At 36.2% G+C, this 24,462-nt stretch overlaps 1 protein-coding gene across 1 annotated transcript in view; it reads left to right on the top strand.

Moving 5' to 3' along the window:
* Positions 1–12,740: 12,740 nt before the first annotated feature.
* The window catches only part of elovl4a (ELOVL fatty acid elongase 4a), a 66,412-nt gene continuing 54,690 nt past the window's right edge, over positions 12,741–24,462 (top strand). The window contains exons 1-2 of the mRNA XM_039747828.1: positions 12,741–13,054; positions 15,398–15,496. Coding sequence (XP_039603762.1) covers positions 15,430–15,496 — 67 coding nt within the window. The 5' untranslated portion in view covers positions 12,741–13,054; positions 15,398–15,429. The remainder of the gene's footprint in view (positions 13,055–15,397; positions 15,497–24,462) is intronic.

Genomic DNA, 24,462 nt, shown 5'->3' with positions numbered 1-24,462 from the left:
ATCTAATTAAACCAAAATGTAATTAAACTGACAAATATTTATGAGGTAGCCAAGTGATAGATAAAAAAGGATCAAAACTAAGAGATCAAAAATGTGTGTCGAAGCCAAAATGAGAAGCAAAAAACATAATCAAATATAACAAGAGCAAAACTCAAAACCAGAAGAGCATATTATATCAATTAAAGGTCATAGCAAGAGTTTTGAAGTAGGTTTTTTTATCTGCAGCTAAGATAAGGATGTGAGCTCTTTGCCAACTTTTTAACCTGTCGTAACTAAAGGGTCACAGCCTCTGAAGACATGCCTCTAACAACTTGGGCAGCTGCAATAACAAGAGTCCCAAAATGGATCACAAAAAAACAAAATGGCGGCTGACATGCATCAAAATTATTAACTAAATTTTAAGTAAATAGAGAATCTATACTAATAAAAGGCAAAGCCCTCACTCACTCACTCACTCACTCACTCACTCACTCACTCATCATTAATTCTCCAACTTCCTGTGTAGGTAGAAGGCTGAAATTTGGCAGGCTTATTCCTTACAGCTTACTTACAAAAGTTAAGCACGTTTTATTTCGTAATTCTACGCATAACGGTCATAACAGTTGACAACATTTGCCATGTTGAACTTTCTTATTTATGGCCCCATCTTCACGAAATTTGGTAGATGGCTTCCCTGCGCTTATCAAAACCGATGTACGTGCATTACTTATTTCGGTGGTATGACGCCACTGTCGGCCGCCATATTTAATTTTCCAAAGTCACTAATTCTCCAACTTCCCGTGTAGGTAGAAGGCTGAAATTTGGAAGGCTCATTCCTTACAGCTTACTTACAAAAGTTAAGCAGGTTTCATTTTGAAATTCTACGCGTAACGGTCATAACGGTCAACAACGTCTGCCATGTTGAACTTTCTTATTCATGGCCCCATCTTCACGAAATTTGGTAGGCGGCTTCCCTGCGCTTATCAAAACCGATGTACGTACTTATTTCAGTGGTATGATGCCACTGTCGGTCACCATATTGAAGTTTCCAATGTCACTAATTCTCCAGCTTCCCGTGTAGGTAGAAGGCTGAAATTTGGTACTTATTTTGGTGGTATGATGCCGACCGCCATATTGAACTTTTCAACGGTCTTTGTTACTTATGGGCCCATCTTCAAGAAATTTGGTACATGGGTTCCCAACACTAACTGAATTCTACTTACATACATATATATACGTCCATAGCCTGAAGCTCGGTCCCCCATCCCAACACCTCCCACGTTGTTGGCTGCCTGCCTATATAAGGCCGCCCGTCGCTCCAGTCTCTACATTCCCTTCCTTGCTTTGCCACGGGATTCATGTCTCCCTGCTGATAACTACAGCCTTTTTATTTAATCCACGGCTTCTCCGCTGTTTTATTGTTCATTTATTACGATTATAGTTATTGTTTAGGCATTTTAGACTTACTTTAAATTGTTCAGGTACCCATTTCCTTTATCACTCCAACCTTACCCCCATTAACATGTCTATCGAGGTGATCACCATCGATCAAAGAACTGTCACTTACCGAGTGGTTTCCATGCACCTTTCCGAGATGGCACCTGCCTTTTCTATTCTCTTTGTTACATATTGCACGGCCATATCAGGCTCACTCTTGATATCCGGAGGAACATTCTGTCTTATGTATTGAATGACTGGGACAGGTTCAAGGTGTGGGCAGATGACGGTACAGGAGATAATTATACTACACAGGAGCACTATAAGAGTGAAATGCTTAAGCCCTTCACCTATGCATCTGCATGTGAGTTGATGGCTGTCGCTGAATTGTTCGGTTGTTGCTTTCAAGTGTACCGAAATGGCCAAATATTTTACACCTTTCGACAACCACCAATGTCTCTTTAACATCTTAGATTGACAGGTGACGATTTCAGTAGTGGACACTTTGATGTTTATGAATGTTTAAACTCTCAAAAGCTTGATGTGAAGTTATCGATGAAACCGGTTGTATACTTACAACGCTTGACAGATGCGAATGTCTCTTCAACACAAGTCCTACAAATACTGTCGTAATTGAAACAAACCATGAAACTCAAACCGATTATGACAGCAGCAATCCAAGCTGTGAGATTTGAAACAAGATTACTGTTCACATGGCCAACTGTACGTTGCATGCTCAAGAGTAAGCTCAGCGCACAGCTTGGTCATATTACAACCGGAGGGCCAGACTCACAATGTGGTATACAAAGAGATCCTTAACAAATAATTATTGGTATATTTTCCCTCAGTTTAAAAAGGTTTAATTTTCTTCTTAATAAAAATTTTAAGCACGGGTATTCTGCTAGTTTACAAATAAAAATCAGAATCATATTCTTCAACCCCAATCCCTCCAAAATAAGTGTCAAATCTCAGAATTCGATCTAGAAAGACAACAGAGGCCAATTCGCAACACTAAGACAGATAGATCTCAAAAAGGGAAAGATGAACTATCCAACACCCCTGACACAGAGAACAAAAGTCGTAAATAATTAATTTGAATTATTATTTAAGAATAACCAAGAGAACTCAAACATTATCAAATGTAATATATTACTAAAGCCCAAAACAAAGAAAATTAAAATATCCAGGAAAGACAGAAAAAGAGTAATTCCAAAATAGACAAAACCAAGCTAATGGCTTAAGTGGCATGAGGCTTCCAAGATAGCTACACAGAGTAACAAAATATCCCAAAATTGCTACAAAATGCCCACATAAAGAAACAAAACTAATCAAAATCCTCAGCTAGTAACAAGGACAACAAAGAATCCTTATAAATAAAAATATGTATTAATAACAAAAATGCTCTGTTACAAAAAAAGCTCCACTGAGCACAAAAGATAATCCAAAACTCAATCAATGTCCTAATAGTTGGAAAAACAAGGGAGCAAAATGCTAAAGTCCAGTGAAAAAGTAAAAGCAAAGCACTGCAAAACACCAGAACTCACCACTCCTAGGTACATTTGAATGAACCACTATGGGATGGAAAGCAGTTCCTGGCAGTGATTAGCAGGTGCCCCTGCCACATGGGGGACCACCCACAAAACTCATTAAACATAACCAAGGCAACGTACATAAAGCACATAATGCATGACAGTAACATTAACATAAAACAATGACCCAAAAGTGAACAAAAAATACATAAACCAAGAATTTAAACCCCAGCCAGGGAAGGAACTCTGGCTGAACTATAACATAAATATCAGCATGGCTCAGATAATGAGTTAAGGCTGACTTTTGCTTAAACATCTTTTGTAGCTTTAAGAATTATTCTTGAGATATACTTTCTTTATTGAACCATTGTTAAGTAGATTTAACTGAAAATAAATGTGCTTAAGGTATTACATTTTAGTACAAAAGATGTGATTTTGTTGGATATAACATAGTTTATGAATAAAGAGAGCAAAAACATTTCTTTGACAAAAGACCACCGGTCACATGAACCTGCAAATTATGATGTCACCCAACAGTGCTGTCAGGTGGGTTAAGCCCCAGACCATTGTTTTCTAATAATATATCAGATATAATGTTTAATTGATATTTATTAAACTTTTTCTATAGTTCTAAAATATTGCTCTTGGCAAATATTTTGGACTAACTGATGAACTGAATGATCTCTTGACCTTGAGGTTAACAGTTTACCTGCTTAGCTATTTTCTACAGTTCTAAAATATTGTTCTTGGCAAGCATTTTGGATTAAGAGACACCTTTTTTGACAAAATGTAGTTTTTGAAATCATAACTCTCTTATATATTGTGAAGGAAAGTTATACTTTATATATGAACATATTTTTGAAGATCAAATGTTTGATTTGTATGGTTATAGAAGGGTCTTTGATATACTTTGATAATATTGCAAACCTGTCATTCAATGTACATTACAAGAGACCACTTTTGTTTGTTGTGTGATTACAGAAGCCCTTTTCTTGTATCTATTCTATCATATAATTAAGTTTATATAAATGCATATGGGTATCATAATAATTAACAGTTTCTCTAAAATAAATTTATACAGATTTCTTAGGATTTTACTAAACATGTAATCTAATGTTCAGTTTAAGAAATTCAGATTAATTGGATCAACAACAGTTAATTTTTTCAGATGAATTTCAAAGAATAAACAAATTAAAATGATCTGGTCTCCGTCAATAAATAAAAATTACAAACATCGAGTCAATATGACTATATTAAGTTGAAGTAACTGTGTTTTACTGGATGGAAATGTGTGTCATCTGTTTTAGAGTGTCAGTTCTTTTTCACACATAAAGAGACATGATGTGTTATTTTACTACAAAGTGTATTTGTTTTAAGTGAAATTATTTCAATACTAGCCATGTGCGCATGTTAAAGGGCTACCTGTTTAAACGCGTCTGCCAGTCGTGAACTGGGCCCTTCGTCGCACAGCATTATGATTTTTTATAAGGGAAACAAAATTACAAAAGAAAACCCTTGGACATTGATTCGATAGGAACGGCCTACTCGGAATCACTGTCCGAGTCGTAATTATGTGGTGGCGTAGGAGCATTTCTGCTTCTGTCCGTTCACAGTCTGTCTCGTTTTCACAAAGCTATTGTTTCCTCTCACTATGTCTTCTCAACCTTTCTCCAACCTCGCAGGTTGCTTTGTGGCAATCCAAAGAGTAAGGCAATATACACGGAGCAATGGTTATAAAAGGGGGGCATATAGGTATCCAGGCTCTTTAAAGCATAAATAGGGATCACTTCACTGACATGTGAGCAAGCCACGGTACAACTGTGAGACGCGCAGCACTTGCCGGCTACAACGTAACAATAATAATTTCCGGAATGTGCTGTTACGTTGTCATTCATTTTACCCACTGTCTTTCCTTCATTCATATGTTACATTTGCACATACCTTTTATCTTCGGCAATCTCATTCTCTAACCATGGCCTCAGGAGCTAACCAGCGTAACACTGTCCACCACCCCTTTTGTTATTCCGGCACATTGTTGACATCCGTGAGTAACAAAAACGTACTAAACTGGAAGATGGACTACGCATGTGTGGAATTCGCAGACCAACAAAGATCAAGATCTAAATGAAGATCTCTTTAGTTAATTTAAAGCACAACAATTTGTTTAGTTTGAATGTCTGTGTTTTGAGGTGTGACTGGAGTACTACAGTCTTCAGTAGTATAAGCCTGGAGGAGATTCTTAATGCAATGCCTATGTTTTAGCTGTCTCTCTACTGCCATCTAGTGCTTCTTCTTCTAATTCTTTCGCAGACAAACAAAGATCAAGATCCAAATGAAGATTATACATAGAGATTTGAATATGAGTTCTTCATGTACTGTGATGGAGTGGCACCTTGTCCAGGTCTGCTTCCTGTTTCATGTACATAAAGTTATAAAACAGCAACATGTGTCCTAAAATTTGTAAATATTAATTCATTTTGAAAAAAAGTAAACAATGCATTATTCTTTATCTAAGTTTAGAACAATTTCAACTGCTGCTTTGAAAAATATTTTTAGTCCCCATGCAACTCTGCAGTTAAAGTAAAACCCCATTTTAATTGTGTCATTGTTGCTCAGCATTAGTTAAAACAAGGCATCTTACACTGTTGAGATATTTCACTACATACTGTAATTGTTCTGGTCAGATCCACCCGAGGATTTTTTTATGTAATAGTTGCAAGAGTAGAGTGATTAAATACATATATATATATATATATATATATATATATATATTTATGTCACTTTTTTGTCATGCTTTAAATCAAGTTTATTTTAAAACCTACATATATATGTTTGGTATCATTCTTTTCAGAATTTATCAAACTTTAATGTGATGTTGTTAGATTTTCAGATTCTTATTCTGTTTTTAAATTATAATTATAATAAAAGAAAAGGAGTAAGACAGCTGCTGTACAGGCTTTTAAATGTTTGAAGCACTGCGCGAGATGCAGATCACGTGGCAAAGCAGTAGCTGATCGAGCAAAGAGGAGGTAAAAAAAAAACTGTATTTGTTTCGGGGCCGGCTCTACGCTGGGGCAAGAGGGGGCAATGCCCCCTTAAACAAACGTCCTGCCCCCTTAAATCAAACTTTTAGAGGTTGAGAAAGAAAATAATAGATTACCCACAAACTGAATATGGACAAGGTTTACTACAGTAGCTGAAAAATCCACTGGAAAAGGCACAAATGAGATGATGAGCCTGTCTGCTGCACAGAGCCAACTGGAGGACCCGTGTCTGTCTGTCAGAACCGACACAAAGCCCGCCCCAGCTTTCAACTCTGCACTCAACAGTTTTCTTGTTTCATATACTGATGTAATCACAGCAATTTTAGTAAAGCTTATTTATTCACTTTCCTCCCCAGCTTCCAGCAGCTCACAAAGAGAAAGTTAATGCTGTGAAATGCATCCTATTTCCCAAGCTTTTAAAAAGTGTGACGCTGCTCCTGGCTGTACCAATAGTAGTAGCAATGATCAGAGACAGCAACTAGCATGTCTACTCCTGTGGCATCAACAGGCACTGCTTCTCCTGTACCTCTGCCAACAATTGCTGCCCCAAAGCAACCCGCTCAGCTACCCAGTGACTTAAATGGCAATACACCATCCCAGCCAATACTGGCTAGTTACCCCAAACGTGTATTTGGTGGTACAACCTTAAGATCGTTCAGTCCTGCCTGGTACCGCACACAACCATGGCTGGAGTACTCTGTTGTGCGGGACGCATGCTTCTGTTTCCCATGTCGGAAATATGGCAGCACAGTTAATGATAGGGATGTAGTTTTTACCTTAACTGGTTTTAACAGCTGGAAAGCAGCACTTGATCGAGACAAGGGGCTACAGAGGCATGTGTCCAGCCACAACCATGTGCAAGCTTCAACCATCTGGACTGAGCATAAAAGCAGAGAGGCCACGAGGGGACTGTGTATTCAATGTTGGTTGGTAAAACACAACTTGAAAAAACCATTACTATGTCAAGAGTGGGACTGCAAAAACCTTGAGACATGATGCAGCGGGTAATGATGATGACATTGCTTCAGGTATTTTTCTAAAACTGATGGAATATACCTTAAGAAGGATGAGAAGCTAGCAAGTTGCTAAGGGTATCCCAAAAAATTCAAAATGCACATCTAAGGATATCCAAAATGAAATTATCCAAACACTGGCTGACATGGTGCTTGGAGAGGTCAGGAAAAAATATGAAAGTGCTGATTCTGCAGGGTTTTGCCTCAAAAGTGATGGGACCAGGGATAGGTGCAATGTGGAAAATTTGTCTGTGATAATACGGTTTGTCAGAAATTCCATGCCAGAGGAGCATCTTATTGGGTTGCTTGACTTGTAACAACTTGATGCAGAGTACATCACCTCTGAGATCCTGTTACAGCTTTCTGATGCTGGCTACAGTGCTGACAGTATACTTAGCCAGTGTTATGATGGGGCTTCTCTGATTAGTGGGGTTAGAGGAGGTGTACAAGCTCTGCTCCAAAAGAGGCTTGACAGATATGTCCCATACATCCACTGCTACAACCACCAACTGCACTTAGTGGTTCTGCATGCCATGCACAGTGAGCCATGTGCAAAAAGATTTTTTAGCCTATCTAGTTCACTCTACAACTTTTTTCACCACTACTATGTGCTCAATAAACACGATGCCCCTTGTCTAAAAAGGCTGCTTGAGATCAGATGGACAAGTCACTATGAGGTTAGGTGACAAGGTGCACTGTGGACAATCAAGAACAAATCCTTAGTATCCTATCTGAGATGACAGAGGATGATGATGCTGCAGTTGACCTGTGCACCGAGGAATCAGGCCTACTATGCCAAATTAAGAAACATCACTTCTTTGAGATTGGAAAGTTCCCAGTGCAGGTGCTTGGTGTCTTGAAACCAGCAAATGCTATTCTACAGTCTCAGTCAGTTGATCTGTGCAGTGCTTCTGAGGTTGTTAGTGCAGCGCTGGACTCTTTAAAAAATATCCGTGAGGATGACTGTCGGTAGTGTCATCTCCTGCTGAGGATGAGTCACATCCAACAAAGAGAAGGAGAACAATGAACAAACACCTGGGTCAAAGTGTTGTGCTCTCAACTTTGGGCCATACAGACTCTGGTGACCCTACCATTTCTCCCATCAGTCTCTGAAAAGATCCCTGCTCAACATCCTTACAGGGCCATTTCAGAAATGGAAACTAGATTTTCACACAAGAATATTGACCTGATGAGAGCCATATCTAGTCTTGCACCCAAATCTAGTGCATTTCTAGATCCCACCCTGTTGCACCCTCTGGCTGTGATGGCTGGCACTGTAGCAGATGTTGTAAGTCTGAAAAATGAAATTCTTGTGGCAAAACAGATGCTGCTCAAAAAATGTTCAAAGGAAACAGAACTGTCCACTGTGTGTAAACTCCTGCAGGAGTACAAGGAAGCCTTTCCTGAGTTGCATAAATTGTATGTAACAGCCCTGGTAATTGGTGTGTCTTCAGCATCGTGTGAGAGTTCCTTCTCCACTTTGTCATGGGTCCTAACCCCTATCGCACCATGTTACATAAAAGAAAGAGGAATTTGGTGATCTTGGCCCATGAGAAGTCAATAACAAATAACTTGGATATGGATGAATTTGTAAGAATGTTTGCAAAGGGAAACAGGGACTGTTGTTGTAGAGTGGATTGAGGAGAAAGGAGAGCGGAGCTGTTTAGTTGCTTACAAAACAAACAAGCTTAAAACAAGACAAAAAGACAAAAAAAGAAGAAAAAAGTTAAAATGTTCTAAATCTGTTGTGTTCTACAAATTAGTTTGAGAATTGTAGGGAAAGACATGGTGAATTGTTTTTTTAATTACTATGCCAACCCTTTTTAGTTTTGTAAATATTGGCTATATTGAGAGGTCTTATTTTATTATTACTTTATTTTGCAAATTTATTTGAGAATTAGGCCATCCAATAAGATTAATTTTATGTTGTTGGTTGTAAAGATCTGGATGGATATTTTATTTTATTCTTTATTTTATTTTATATTCTATTTTTCAGTTTTATTTTTCAAGACTTGGTGAATTGATTTTTTTTTATAACTTGGCCTACCCTTTTTAGTTTTGTTAGTATTGGCAATAGTGAGAAATGTTATTGTTGGGTTCTAATATATTTGATATAGGCCATCCAATTAAGGTAAATGTCATGTTTTTAGTTGTTATAATCTGATGAGGAATATTTTATTTTTTGTTGTTTTATTTTTATGTTTTCCTCCTGAGGGATTACCACCTTATTGTGGTCAGGGGGTTTGCGTGCCTCAGTGACCCTGAGCTACACCAGCAGAAGCTTAGCCTTCAGGTGGGACACCCAAGTTGGACAGGTCTTAGGGTAGAGGCCTGATGAAGTGCAATCCAATGACATGACAAAAACAGTTATCCAGAGCACCCCACCCCTTTCCAGCCTCCATCACCACCATGTGCCCCCTTCACATTTCTGTCTGCCCCCTTAAATATGCCTGTCTAGAACTGGCCCAGATTTGTTTCCCATTGTATCACCGTTTAAGAGGGGGTTTCAGAGGAGCGACTGCGTCTGCTTCAGGTGTGTTCAGCCCCCCTCTTCACAACATAAGCGGCAGATGCAAAGTGGCTTCAATGTGTTGCAGGCCGGGGGGGTTTGGTGAGCAAAGCGAGCAGGGGGCGAACCCCCTAGTATGGATATAAATATATAGTGAAGAAAGCAAAGGGACAAAAATAAAGATTTGGGGAGTCAACCCTGTATAATGTAGCAACAACCAAAAATCGACTTTAAGAAAGTAGTCACAAAGAACTGAGTCAAACATAGACTGACTAATAGAGTGAAGCCTTAGGGTTTTATGGGTGAAGGACAGAAAGGGGTGGGATCTCGGGCAGAAGTGGTGTCTGTAGGAAGGCGTGATGTAGCAGTGGATGTGGACAGAGTCTTAGCAGGGTTTTTTTTTCTGGTGGTCTGTGTACGAGGGAGAAAAGGCATTAGTACCGTTCATCAACCCCTGGCTCTGCATCTTACTTCTAGTTAAGCCCTTAGACTGCCTCCCATGTGCAATATATATATATATATATATATATATATATATATATATATATATATATATATATATATATATATATCATTTATTGGCTAGATGGTATGCAGGAAAAGTAATATTTTAGTTTTCTAGTTCACAGGTAAAGTAACAAAGGTACGTTTTTATTATAAAGTCTACTTAAGAAACCCTGTGAGGTGCTTAGTAATGTTAAATCTGTATTTAACTAACTCAGAATAAACTGACCAGGCAAAAGAGCTCAGAGAAGGGCACGCCATTCACAGGTTTTGGGAACAACTATAGTTTTAAAAGCAATACTCCTTATTTGTGTTTGTACCAACATGACAACATCCTAACACTTCTGTTTTACACCACTCACACTACACATACAGAATACACAGATTGTCATAGGTCTCTGGATGATGCCTTCATCACACATCCTTAAATGCAGTTTGGTTGACAGGGGGTCTGATATTGATGCCATAATGTTTAAAAATATTTTTATACTCTTAAATATTTTCCATGTTACCACTGCATATTTTAAAACTACACTCTTAAAAATAATGGTTCTAAAACAACACTGTACTGTGTTGTGTGGTTCCTTGTAAAACCATTGCTTGGTAAAGAATCATCTTATTCTGAGAAGAGATATTTGCTTATGAAATTGGTTCTTTCAGCTTCAAAAAGATTCCTAATATGTGGACAAAGAGAAGAGTACAGAAGAGAAGAGTAGAAGAGTACAACAGATCAAGAAAATCTAAACTGAGCCTAAGCTATTGTATGCATCAAAATTCTTTTTTAAAATCAAATCAAAATTTTATTTGTCACATTCAAATTAAATATGCAGTACAATATGTACTTATGAAATGACTGCGCTTTAAAGAAGAACATGCAAGGAAATTAACAATAATACTTGAGTATATAAATATCAAAAATCATTAATAGAATTTTAAATATGTCAGTGAGTCAGTCAGTCATTGTTCACCCTGCTATATCCTAACACAGGGTCACAGGGGTCTGCTGGAGTCAATCCCATCGAGCACAGGGTGCAAGGCAGGAACAAATCCTGGGCAGGGCACCAGCCCAACGCAGATTTTAAATATATGATAAACAATAATAGTAATTGAATCAATAACTTAATGTAAGAGAGGTAATAATAAGGCAACATGTACATCTTATTCAATACAAATGGAAACTCTGCACATTCTCATTTTACTGGACTTTAGACATTTACCTGACACAGAAAAGAAGCCATTTGTGGGATGGCTGGTATCTCTGATATATTTTTTTTTTTTGCCATGGTCTGATATCATTTGGTTTTAATGTCCTGGAAATTTGGAGAGTGAACACAATTTGACAGCACTACTTTTTGCAGAACCTTGTGGTCCTGTTTTGTGTTGCCATGCCAAACCAGGCAGTAATACTTCTTGTCAGGATACTCGATGGTGAAGTTCTTCAGTAATTGGAAGAGCAACTTAAAAATCCCTGATGTGTTTGAGATGGTAAAGATGTTGTCATGTCTTCTTTACCAATGTGTTTGTGCATTTGGATCAGGTTAAATCCACTGTGATGTGGTCGTCTTGGTATTTGTAATCATCCACTGTCGCCACCTGAGTGCATTTAAAACTAAGAGTGTGGTAGTGCCTCTGCTGTTTTCTTCCATAATCAGCTCCTTTGTCTTGCTTTCATTCAAGAGTACACTATTTAAAAAAAAAGGTGCCAGAGTGGTTCTTCAGAGTAATGCCATAGGGGAACCATTTTTGGTTCCCAAAAGACGTATCCACATGAAGGTTCCAGAAAGAGTCTTCATTTATTTGGATGTGTAACAGGATCCATGCAGTGAATAACCAGATGATAACAAATGTGTGAAATACCAATAACTCACGATTTTCAATTACTGTTGCTGCATACATCAATAACATAGTCCAGGTTTTCTGAATCTGTCAGTGTCCTCTAGCCCACCATATATTTAAGCTTTTGGGCTTTTTTCCACGTACTAGCCATTTTTTCAAAACACACACAAAATAAAAAAACAGTTTCATGTGCAAAGAAACCATCCCAGAATTAAATATTGCTTGGTCAGCCAATGGAGCTACGAGAAACCATATAATGCCATTAAAGAACTACTTTTTAAGTGTTATGATTATTTATGGAGTCTTTCACTCCATAAATCGGATCTAAATGATAGGATCTTTTTGGATCCTTCATCACTCTAAAGTACCGCACTGGCACCTTCATTTTTAAAAGTGTAGTCACAGAACTGCGTTCTATAACCATGTGAGTGACACTGCCAATGTTGCTGTAAAAAAGTATGTGAATGAAAACTACTATGAAATAGAAACATTCTAGAATTTTTCAAACTCAATTAATTGCAATAAAGGCAAAAGGAAGCGGAAAAAAACATTGGCAAGGTGGAATGGTTACATATATGAAAATTAAGAAACTGTCGAAGAAAATCCACTTTTTTACAGGGAATGACTGCAAGATAGGCAAACAGAGAGAGAAAATGAACATTTTAGTAATTTAAAAGATCCCACCGGAATGTCTTTCTTTTGCTTTTTAAATTCAGGAGACACGGAATGCACACATTTACGCGCCAGTGTTCGCGCACTTCTTATGAGAAGGGCAGAGAGAGAGAGAGAGAGAGAGAGACTCTCCTTTGCTCAGCAGTGACAACCGTTGATGTTGGGGGATCTTGTAAGCGCCTCCGCTGTCCCGAGGGACGCTCCGGTTACGCGCATGCGCTTTCTTTTCGCTTGCCATTCGCCTACTCCGTCAAGCTCTCTTGCCTCGGGAGCAGTAAATCCTCCACTGTCGGATCTGAAAGAGACAGTGTCGGCTTGGCTTTTTCCCCCTCCTCTTTTTATCTCTTACTCTGCAGAACGACGGTCACATGGTCCGAAATAAACGGTTCGCCAATCTTGTCTTATTTTTATTAGTTTTCTGAATTCTATTTTTATTTTTAACACGGGAGAAGATTGTATTTTGAATATTGTGATTTTTTTTACACTGACCTTGCGTTGAATGTCATAAGGAGATCTTCTGATTCCTGCCAGGTAAGGTGTTCGACTGTCGCATTTTGCTTTGTAAAAAAATGTTCTTGGGTTTTTATTTTATTTTGTTGGAAAAAGGCAGTGCATTTGTGTGATTTATGTCCTTGCATTTGACGTGACCCTCTCTAATGTTCTGCAGCAGTTTGTCCGTAAGAGGATAGATAGAATTAGCGATGGTGAGCTTTGCAAATTGGCGTTTCCATAATACATTATGAAATCGTTTGTATGGCGTGCTGGATATATGCGAAATTCGTGCTAAATAGACTTTATCCAATACATTATTACCTTATTATAGTTAATTATGTATTGTGATAGCAATTACGTTTTAGAGTCGCATACAGGAAACATGACTGGAGCATTTAAAGCCACGGAAATTTTTCTTTCAGCGTTTTCAATGCACGTATAGTTTGCAGGATACTGTAAAAATGAAAATGTTCTTTATGGTGAATGGCTACGAATTAATACGCGTTTGTTATCAGAATACCACAATTGCACAGACACACACATATATATGTGCAGTATATCAGTATACAGTATATTTATCCATATAGATTCTATATTCTGCACGCATACTGTATATATATATATAATTACAGGCCACACAATTGTACATTAATCAGAGGCTCCATTCTCAATTTGGAATTAAGCTTATGTCTCGTGGGAGGAAAAAAAAGAAATCCTGCTGACATACTGAAGCAGCTTTGTGCTGGACAGAGCCCGCAATTTGTATCAGATAAGAGCTATCCTTGGTAGTTGTATGTGCTGTTTTACCGTTTTGTATGTGATACCAACAGCTGAGATTAGCGAGGTTAATTATAGCGTTGCAGATTTCGTTTCTGTGTGCGTTTGTTGTGAAGACGCGTCAAAATAAATCGTTATAAACATGCTTCGTCTCCTGGGAATCACAAACAACTCGTACATAGAACTAATAAACAAGCTTATTGTACTCTTGAAAGGGTCGCTGCTGAATTGTTCTTAACAAGTGATAAACTGATTATCTCATCACATCTATCTGACCTAATGCAGGTCAATGGACCACACTGATAGGCACTCAAATGTATATTGTATTTGGTATTCAGGTCCAATTAATATTACATTTAACTTATTTTATCAATGTGAAAAAAAAATAGCTTGCAGCAATATCTGCTTTTACTATACACTATTTACATATCAATGGTTAACATTACAAACATTTCTTTCTCAAGTTCTTTTATATTGTCTTCCCAGAATAAATCTTTATGCTTTCATAGCACTTCTCTAATTTCTGGTTTAAAGTATCTTCACACATTAGCCATTGAAAAATATACTTTATGTGTTCCCATGGGAAAATTAAAACAACAGAAGCTGAAGGAAATAATATAATAATAATAATAAACATACAACAACCCCTCAGACACATAATAAGAATAATAACTTCTGGTTTGGATAATAGAGAGCTGGTGGATTGTATGAGAACTCCCTACCTTTGTCAGAGGTTAATTCTTCAGGCTGGGCAGTATAATACTTTGTATATAGCATGCATCAAAAACTGCAAACTTGTCTCCCTCTCAGGGATTTATGTGTGTGTGTGTCTCTGCATAGAGACATCATAAGGGAATTAGATTAAACAGAAAAAACAGATCTTTAGAGAAAATTATTTATTATAGCTTTAGACCTTATTTGCCTGCTTGTAAAATACAATGCAGATACCTTGAATTATTTTGAATCAAAAAGAATGAATAGACTTAGATTAATAAGTAAAACGAATGCTTGAGTGCTTAGCAGTGTGTTATTTTTAGCACCTTAATTTTTTTAGAGTATTCATTTTCTATAACCACTTAACCACTTAGGCGGTATTGCATTGGAAGTATGGTCTAACCTGACAGCAAGAAGCACAGCATGGGGTCTTATTGTAAAATAATAAATAATCATTTTACGTGTTAATTATGTGTAAATCAATGAATATGTATATTAGAAAAGTTTATGCACATTATTGTATCCAAATGTAAATTGTAAAAAATGTTTTCAACCATGGGTCCAACAGAAGTTCATATTTATCCATCTGTATTTTAAAACTGCTTTTTGAACGCTGAACAGAGTGCTAAGTAAGCCCTTTGCAGGCTTGTATTATGTATGAAGATCTTACTTTAACTACCACTATCCCTAGAGCTATGGAGACCTGGAGAAACACAAACTGTCATGCTCAGGTCATGGGTGCTTTTGCAGTATAGCACAGTTACTCTTAATTTTGTTGAAAAGGAGATGCTGAAAAAAACTGCAGAATATACAGTACATATGTGACTTATTGTTAATATTAAAGATATAATAAAAGCAGACTAACAATATTATTTTCTTTAATATTTATAGGCCTTACTCTAATAGTTTGTGTGGTTGAAGCCATGGATGTTGTCAGTCATTTCATTAATGACACATTTGAGTTCTACAAATGGAGCCTTACTATAGCAGGTAATCTTAAAATGTGCATGTGCCTTAATACTACTTGTTTTTGATGAACTGAATTTGCTAAAATGCCACATGCAGTTAATGCTTGTTTTAATAAACCAATGTGAATTGTAGCAAAAAGAATCTTGCTAGTATCATAAGTTAATATGAAACTCAAAGGTGGAGAGTAATATTTAGCAGGAGCAGCCCAAATATTGAATTTCTAGAAGAAAACTGTAAATGGACTAATATATGAGTACCACGATGAAAAAAACACAAGGTAATGTACAAATCACAACTACGTTGTTTTCATATTTCAGCAATTGAAACAATGTCATATCATTTGTCTTCTTTGGAGCTACAGAACGATTCAGTGGTTACAGTTGAACTGACGGCCTGGCTTGCTTATAGTCCAGTATGGTATCCACTAAGCTAAGGTTGCTGTTGACTGATAATTCACACCAGTTCTTGTGCTCTGGGTGTATCTCTGGACTGTATGTGTAACATATGTAATATTTTACACTTAAATTAAAAAAATATATTTTTTTGTAGCATGACATTATTAAAAAAAGACTGGGATGTGTGACCCCTTTTTACAAATGTAAATGGTTAACATTTGTCTGTTTTTTCTGTACTTGATTTTCTTTTATCTCAGACATCTAACATGAGCATTTTATGGTTTCCTTATTATTATAGATAAAAGTTAATATTTTTAACAAATAGTGGATGTTTAAAGGGCTCTCTAATAATTGATAGCAACTGTAAAATTAGCCCATTTATTCAGAGTGTTTTTGTAGCTGGTATAAGAAGTTACTGTCATTCAAGAAAATCTATAGCATTTGCTTAGAGGTATTGTGTGGTATACAAACTTTTAAGTATCAAGTAAACATACTGTCCAGATCTTAATGAAGCGGTGTAAAGGAACAGGTTTTACAGCATACCATCAACATTCTGCATAGCAACGAGTACGACTCCATGGGCCGCTGCCACAGTACAAAAGAACATAAATAGTTATTGAAGTTGTCTGTCACAGGAATTGTGTCATGGTGATTTAGGCTTACTGTGTCTTACTGTGAGGGGGGAATGGTTTTAGAATCTAATAAATGGGAATCTTATAATGTACATATAAAGGTTCCTCTCTGTGGTGCCAAGTTGTCATTTGTTGCATGGCTGTACTCGGGTTCCAACCCAAGTGGTTCATCATATGGTGGGTGCAATGCACCCTGGTCAGTGCATGCTCCCAACCTGCATGAATGTAAAGATATCATCTACTGATAAGCCAACCACAGCACCAATTTCAGGCTGTTCCACAAACACATGAAAGTGCTCTCACCTTTAGGTTCCCCAGAATTACCCATCTGCCACTCAACAGGTATTGACTTCAAAATGACCAACAAGGTTTCTTCATAAGCAATCAAACTTTAGGTAAACCATATAGGCAGTGTGTATTTTCTGCAAAAATAGTCCTCCCTTACAATAATTACAATTTAATCGAATCTCTAATTAGTAATTTAGAGTGGCACAGCTCGAGGGTACTGGGTTCTTGATCTGAGCACTGTCTCTGGAATTTGCACGTGGAGTTTTCAATGTGTACTCCAGTGTCTAGTTTTGTGTAGGCTCTAATCTGGCCCAGTGTGTATTGCTATATGTGTGGGTGTTCTCTGCAGTAGGCTGGCACCCCATCCAGGGCTGATTTTATAACTTACACTTAATGCTTTTGGAAATTTTTTTATTAAAGCTTTGATGAGTAATGTACATATTCATGGGTGAAAATAGCTGTTGTACATATCAGCAAAAACTGCATTGGCATTATGCCATTTTCATATTATTATTAGAAAAGTTATTGTAACTCTGTTCTTTTAGTTAGGTATCTTTGACAGACATAAATTTTGAATTCATGGCATGTATTTCTTTTGTATTAAGGTAAGCATGACCAGGCCATTTAACTCTTGAATTTTTAATAAGTTTTGTTAATTGTTTTATAGAAAATTCATTTTCATTCACTTTCAGCTTCTTCAGCTGACTAAATTTATTTGAACCCATATATTAGCTTATGCAGTACTGTTCCTATACTAAGCCCTGGCATTTTTTTAAACCACCTGATTAGAAGCATCTTAAAAAACATGATGCCACACTCAACTATACTCACTTTTCTTTTCCTTTATTTATTTATGTGATGATACTTTGCACACTAATGTAAAAGTCTGACAGTTATTTTATGTATTTCCTCATTTGGAGGCCTACCAGATTATTGGTTTGTCGTGATTCACTAAGTGAGACAGTGATGGGTAATTAACTTTCAACATAGTTTAAAGTTTTGGAAGCACTGACTGCTGGTGTTGACTTATAACATTTAGAATAAACATGTTGATTATTCTCTCATCTGTCCATAAAATCTTGATTCTCCATTTATTGTTTCACATAAATAATTTTGTTGAAATTTTATGTGGGATTTGAGATTCCTTGCCTCTCCACCATACACTTCAGTTTAAAGGTATAACTGGAATAATTTATCAAAGCCATTCACTTTCCTGAACACTCTATGCATACATATTTTGTGTGATGTAATATTTTTGGGTATGGCTGTATTACCTTATAAGATATAAGTGCTCGATATAGTAGATTAACCAGTCATATATTACAATAAAGACCAGTAAAAATCACACCTGCATTACCATTTTAATTCAAGTAGAAATGCTTTCATCGATTTACTGACTTGCCTAGATTTAATGCATCACACCTTTCTAAATGACCTTGTGTTACATTTTTTAAATAGTGCAAAATACAATCTAAATGAGTCATCACAAAATGTTCACTCACTCTTTCTTGTTTCATCATATCTGTCTAATTTTTAATTCTTTCCTATTTTTAAACTTGAGATTGATCGAGATGACATACTTCAAGTATTACATTGCGGGAAAAAGTCTTCTTGAAAGTAGTGGATATATAGACTAGCAAATTAAAAAAGGAGCTAAGCAGTAATGCTCTCACCGTTTTTTCTGTATGTATATATATATACTTTATATACTGTATATCTACAGTATATCTATATATCTATATATATACAGTATACACATACAGCATATATATATATATATATATGTATATATATACTTTTCTGCAGCATATATGATTTTTTAGGGTGACAACAAGAAGTTTTTCCTTAATTATTTATCCTCACACATAGACAAGAGGCTGTATGGTAATGCTATACTGCTATCTTGCACCTCCAGGAAACTTGGCTTAGATTTTGTTTAGACTTCCTACCATTTCTGTTGTTTTTTCTTCCACATTACAAGGACGTGGGGGTTATCCTAATCTATGATTCTAAATTGGCTGAACAGAAAATAGAGTACAGTATATGTCTTTTGGACTGGTCTTATGTTCAGGGCTGGTCTTGTATTGCAGTCTATACTTTAAAGTTAGACTTCAACCTCCATGACTCCAAGTTTGATTAAGCACATGTTAAATTTGGTGCATACTGGTCAGGACCTCACTTATCAGTTTTTAAATGATTATATAAATAATATTGATTCAACTGGCATTTTCTTTTACAGATTCACATGTTGCCAAAGCCTTTCCTAGAAGCATTAGGTCTAAGGTGAGAATAAATCCCAGACAGGGTAGTAGCCCATCACAGGGCTCAAACATACTCACACAACCACCATCAGAGGTAGGGTCACTGTCTTAATATTTGAAACCCATTCTGAAAAACAGAATTTGTGAAGAAGAGCCAGAATTGATTTGATTTCTTTCCACTTGTTAACACATTAAAAATAGGAGACCAAAGTAATTTCACAGACTTTTTTGAAAAGCAGTTTCCTTCAGTTTTACTGAAAAACTGCTTTTTAATATTTATGTTGCATTGTTAATATTATATTAAAAAATGAGAATAGTAAACAATGATCCTTTAATTTTTAAAGATTTATTAAGGTTCTAAAAAACAGATTGCAAAAGAAAGCAAAGGCAGAAACAAAGAAAAAAATGAAATAAAAAACTTCAAGTGAACAAATCCACTACAAAAAAACAGTGTCTATAAACAAAATTTACATATCTATAAGCCCAGGAGTCCAATAGGAAATGTAATATCAAAAGTCAGATACCAACTCAGTGTTGAAACAGCCATTTCATGCACTGCTGGCTCTTAAATAGCACTGGTCCCAGAGTTGCATCATTAAGAGGCCTCACATAATGTTGGCTCAACAAAATGAACACAGAGAACATAAAGACTGACTGAAATACAAAATAATGTTAAAAATCAATAAAACTATATTTGTATAAAACACGATCAATCACAAGGCACATGAAAAAAAAAATCTTAAATTAATTGCCTGTGGTGGGCTGGCGCCCTGCCCGGGGTTTGTTTCCTGCCATGCTCTGTGTTTGCTGGGATTGGCTCCAGTAGACCCCTTGACCCTGTAGTTAGGATATAGTGGGTTATAGTGGGTTGGATACCACTCCTCTCCTCATTTGTTGGTTGGTTGTTAATCTGCACTTTCAGTATTTGTGGGTTTTGATAGGCAGTTTGTGAAAATGCGCTGTTAAATTCACTTTCTGCTTAGGTGTGTTTTCCACTTGGCAATGTTTTCATTTGCATTTCTCATACTTTTTAATCTTTAATTGTACACCTTCCTCCAACTACACTCTGCAGCATTGATACTATTACTGGGGTGGTCTCCTGGCTAATGAAATGAGTTGTTATGGGGAGGTGGGGAAGGGGGATGAAATTCAATTCAAAAGTTTAATCCAACTTGAATGTATTTCTCTGCCATGCATAAGAACATTTTTCAGAAGTGCTATATGAGCAATATTTTAGCCAAAACATATGTGTTTAGGACATTAGGAGCATACAGCTGGATACCTTGTATTTGGATTTATACGATTTTCATTTGAGGTGTTTTCATGGATATTTTGATGTTGTTGCCTTGTTGAAGCCCATTGTAGCAGGAATTTTGTGATCTCCATTCTCATTGAAACCATGAGATTAAAAATGTTTGCTTGGCATCACTACAAACAATGAAAGGTTAGTAACAGATAAAAAATGGCCATTGTTGGTGGAAAATTACTTTAGTATCTGTTGCAGTTAAAATTCTGTGTGCTTTGGATCAGTTGTTACATGCCTAAGTTGGTTAAGATGGTATGGACATATGGCATGAATAACATAAAATGACAAGCAATCATTGGTAGCATATACCTGTAACTCTTGGCTTTTAGATCCATTTGAGGCAATGGTGCTGTACTGACTGCACAGAGTCGCAGCAGTATTCATTAAAATCTGGAATTAGAAGAAAGAGCAAGGTCAAAAAGCAAGCTAAGGTTAAAATTGGGTAGATAGATAAGAAGCTCAGGGTGTGTAATGGGAATTATAGTAAAGGAATGGATTAAATGGGTCAGAAGCCAGATTAATATGCATAACTGGATATAAAGGAAAAGAGTTAAATTGCCATCAGGGACAGAAGATAGTTTGTAACTAAACATCTTTTAAATCAACCACACAAATAGAATGCTAAGATTTTCACAAAATCGTCAAACAAGGAAGTGTCTGGTGCTGACCTTTATTCGTTTGACCACATGTTGTCATGTGCTGCACACTACTGGTTGACCTTACCTAGAAAGTGCCTGGCAACAAAGACAACAAAAATCACAAAATGGCTGTGGCCATTACAAAAACAAAATGGCACAGTGGAGCAATAATATTTGTACCTTGACCTGTACAATCCACAAAACAACGTATGAAATATTTTTAGAGACCAAGGAAAAGACTATAAAAATATTTTTAAAAAGCCAGATCATGACAGATGCAGTCTGTCTAATCACTCCAAGGGATCTTTTTCCCCAGTTCGTCCAAGGACATACTATTGGACAGACACCCATTGTGTGTGATTATGTTCTATTATGGATTAGCATTCTGTCTACTGGTAGTTTCCTTTGTTGCGTTTTGGATAGACTATGCCCCTTATTCTATACCAGAAAGTTCAAGTTTATAAAACTGATTTTGAAATAGATTGAATGGGAAGTAGAACAGTGATTCCTTTAAGTAGTTAAATGATTTGCTCAGTCATCAGGATATAAACATCACTTGCTCAGATGGCCTAAAATTTCTTGGATTGTGCTGAAGTTAAAACCACTAGTGGAAATGCATTTAAGGCTCTGCTGTTCATCTTCAAAGCAACGATGGTTCTGGGCTGTGGCCTAAAAAACAATTTATCAATAAAAATATACACAGATGGATATAATAGATGTATAGGTAAGAAGAATAATGAGCAGTGTAGTCAGCATTCACAAAACAAAGAACTAATATTAAAGGGGATTGCATATTACATTTACAACAACTTATGCTGTATAGTTGATAATGTTGGCTGGAGGACATCATCAATAATGAGGAGAAGAATTTAAAAAAAAACTATTAATAAACTATGGCTTTTCATTGTAGAAATGTATAGTGCATTATGCAGTGAAAAGAAAGCAGACAATCTGCAATTTTTTTTCATTTTCTGTTGCAAATATATCAAACTATAGTTTTTCATATAGAATAAAACATCATTTATATATAGAGGATTTTAAATGTCTTCTAATCCAGATGATATTAATTTTAATTATAATGCCTATCCATAAACTTCCTAGTGAACATAACTGTCATCTATGGTGTTAAATCAAAACAGACAATCGTTGGTCCACGATTGGAATGATAGAAATGCATCGCTGTCTCAGACATAGACTTCTCATTTTTTACTATTTCACCACTATTAACAGCACTGAATTGATGCAAATTTTATGAATTTTCTCAGTGTACAAACCAAAAATGTGTCAAAACAGTGAATTAGTAATGACATATTATGGGCTTTTATCTTTTAAAGTAGTACTAAAGTAGATCACCTTATTTTTGCTTGTTTTGATAAGTTCAAGACAGAAGTTAGTTAACTGTGAGTTCAGCCTGTCTTGTGAGTCATTGCCTCTACAGGATGATTATTATGCAGACTCATATCATAATATACCTGTGAAAATGGAAAGAATTTGAGTAATGGTTGATATTACTTCACTTTATAGCTCAAAAAAAGATCTTATGTTTAAATCCAGCAGTTTACATATTTTCATGAAGGCCAGAAATTACAAAGTAAGAGAAAGTTTATGATACAGTTACCTACACTGACAAAGTCAGAATTTGTTACTAAAATTTGCAATATCTCTGAACATTATTGTAAGTTTGCTAATATTATTATTCATCTAGAAAGGAAATTTCCATAAACAAATCATTACTACAACTCTGAAACCTGAAAATTATATTTGGCTTTATTTTGTATATTGGTTGTTTTTGTGCCAAGTAATTTCTATATATTAGTTTGACTGTGTGTGTATAACTGGGAGCCATTATTTATAAGCTCATTTTTTATTTTACTTCAGTATGTCACATCAGCTGTGCTGGAGTACAATAATGGAATGCTGTCATCAGTTGTTTTATTGTAATACATCTCAGATATTTAGCATCCAAACTACAATACAATATTCTTTTTCCAAAAGCATTATTGTCTTTGTACACAATAATGTACTTGTTTAATTTAATTGAAAACATTTAAAAGCATTTGTTTCTTTTTTCCTTTAACAGAAGAATGGAGGAAAGAAAAATATGCCTTGATGCCAGTTAAATTTTTTTAGTTCATTTTGTTATGTAATGCACTTTTAAATTGACTAGTATTTTTCATTTTCCTTCAGCAATGAAATTGAGATGATACTGAATGTTTAAAAACAAAATCTAGCAAAGTTTTTAACAACATGTTTAACAGAAGCAGCCAACAGCCTCTGTTTTATGTGTGCTTTTCTATAGAAAACACAAAGGCTGCTCAAATACAGATATATCCTGTAACTACCTACATATGTACACTGTAGGTCAGAGAAAGTAGCTGAACTGCAACTTTGTGCTTAGAGTTCTATTTCTGAGCCACCACGCTTCACTGCAGAAGCTGAAATGTGGCACATTCACAATTTTGTCTTCCATTTCAAGCTTATAGGATAAAACGGCATAGCCATTTTTGTGGGAAAGAAATAAAATCTAATTTGAAGGCAAAATAACAGAAATATTTACAACCCAATTTATACAGTTGCACTAAAAATTAAACAAACCTCATTTTAAAAGCAATTTATCCCTGCTTTTGTTGTTCATTTTTATTAAAAGATCAAAATGTTTTCAACTTTGGTCGTGCCAATTGTTCTAATACAGAATTAAAAAGCACAAAAGTTAGACAAATGTTTTGTGCAAGCTGAATTTTGTAGTGGTGCATTCTGTAGAGCACTGAGCCCTTTCTGTCATTTGCCCACTAACGACAGCACCCTTTGCACTCTTGTTGCTTTTAGTTTTATGATTTCATGCATTCACCCTGATAGTTTTGCCCAACCCTTCTGGATCTGTTTTATCAAGTTTATGTAAGGTTGAAGCTAATGTTGGCAGAATTTTCACGATGCAGGAAACACATATAAACTCACTCATGCCAGAAAAATATAGAGTTGCCTGTAACTGTAACTTTGTGTCTTTGATGTGTCTTTTGTTGAAACTGACACCATTGCTGGATACCCACACCAATATTTTTTTTTCTTTGGTGATCATTTCTTGATTTAAAGGACTAATTGTGCAGAGTACCAGTTCCACTGTTGTAATTGTCTTCTAACAGGCAATTGGCTGCTCAAATAATCAAAATTTATATTACTAGCAAGCCCATAGCATACTGGTGGTGTAAGAATAGAACGGAAACGGTGAGAGAGGAATTCAGTATAACAAAGGCTTAGGAAACCACTGTCGCAGTATAATGAAAATAGAAAGGAGCCGAAACCAATGCCAATGGTTGAGAGAGTACCTTCCTGTAGCAGGCTACGGAAAATATAGACATATATAGATAGACGCCGTATTCACTGTGTTGCCCAGTTGACACGATAAGTCACGCGTCCGCCATATTGCGGTGGTAAAAGTGCCATTTAAACAATACAGGTAGATCGGAAAA

This window comes from Polypterus senegalus, chromosome 3, assembly GCF_016835505.1.
Source record: "Polypterus senegalus isolate Bchr_013 chromosome 3, ASM1683550v1, whole genome shotgun sequence".
Classification (NCBI taxonomy): Eukaryota; Metazoa; Chordata; class Cladistia; order Polypteriformes; family Polypteridae; genus Polypterus; species Polypterus senegalus.
This window is presented reverse-complemented; position numbering and strand designations above follow the sequence as displayed.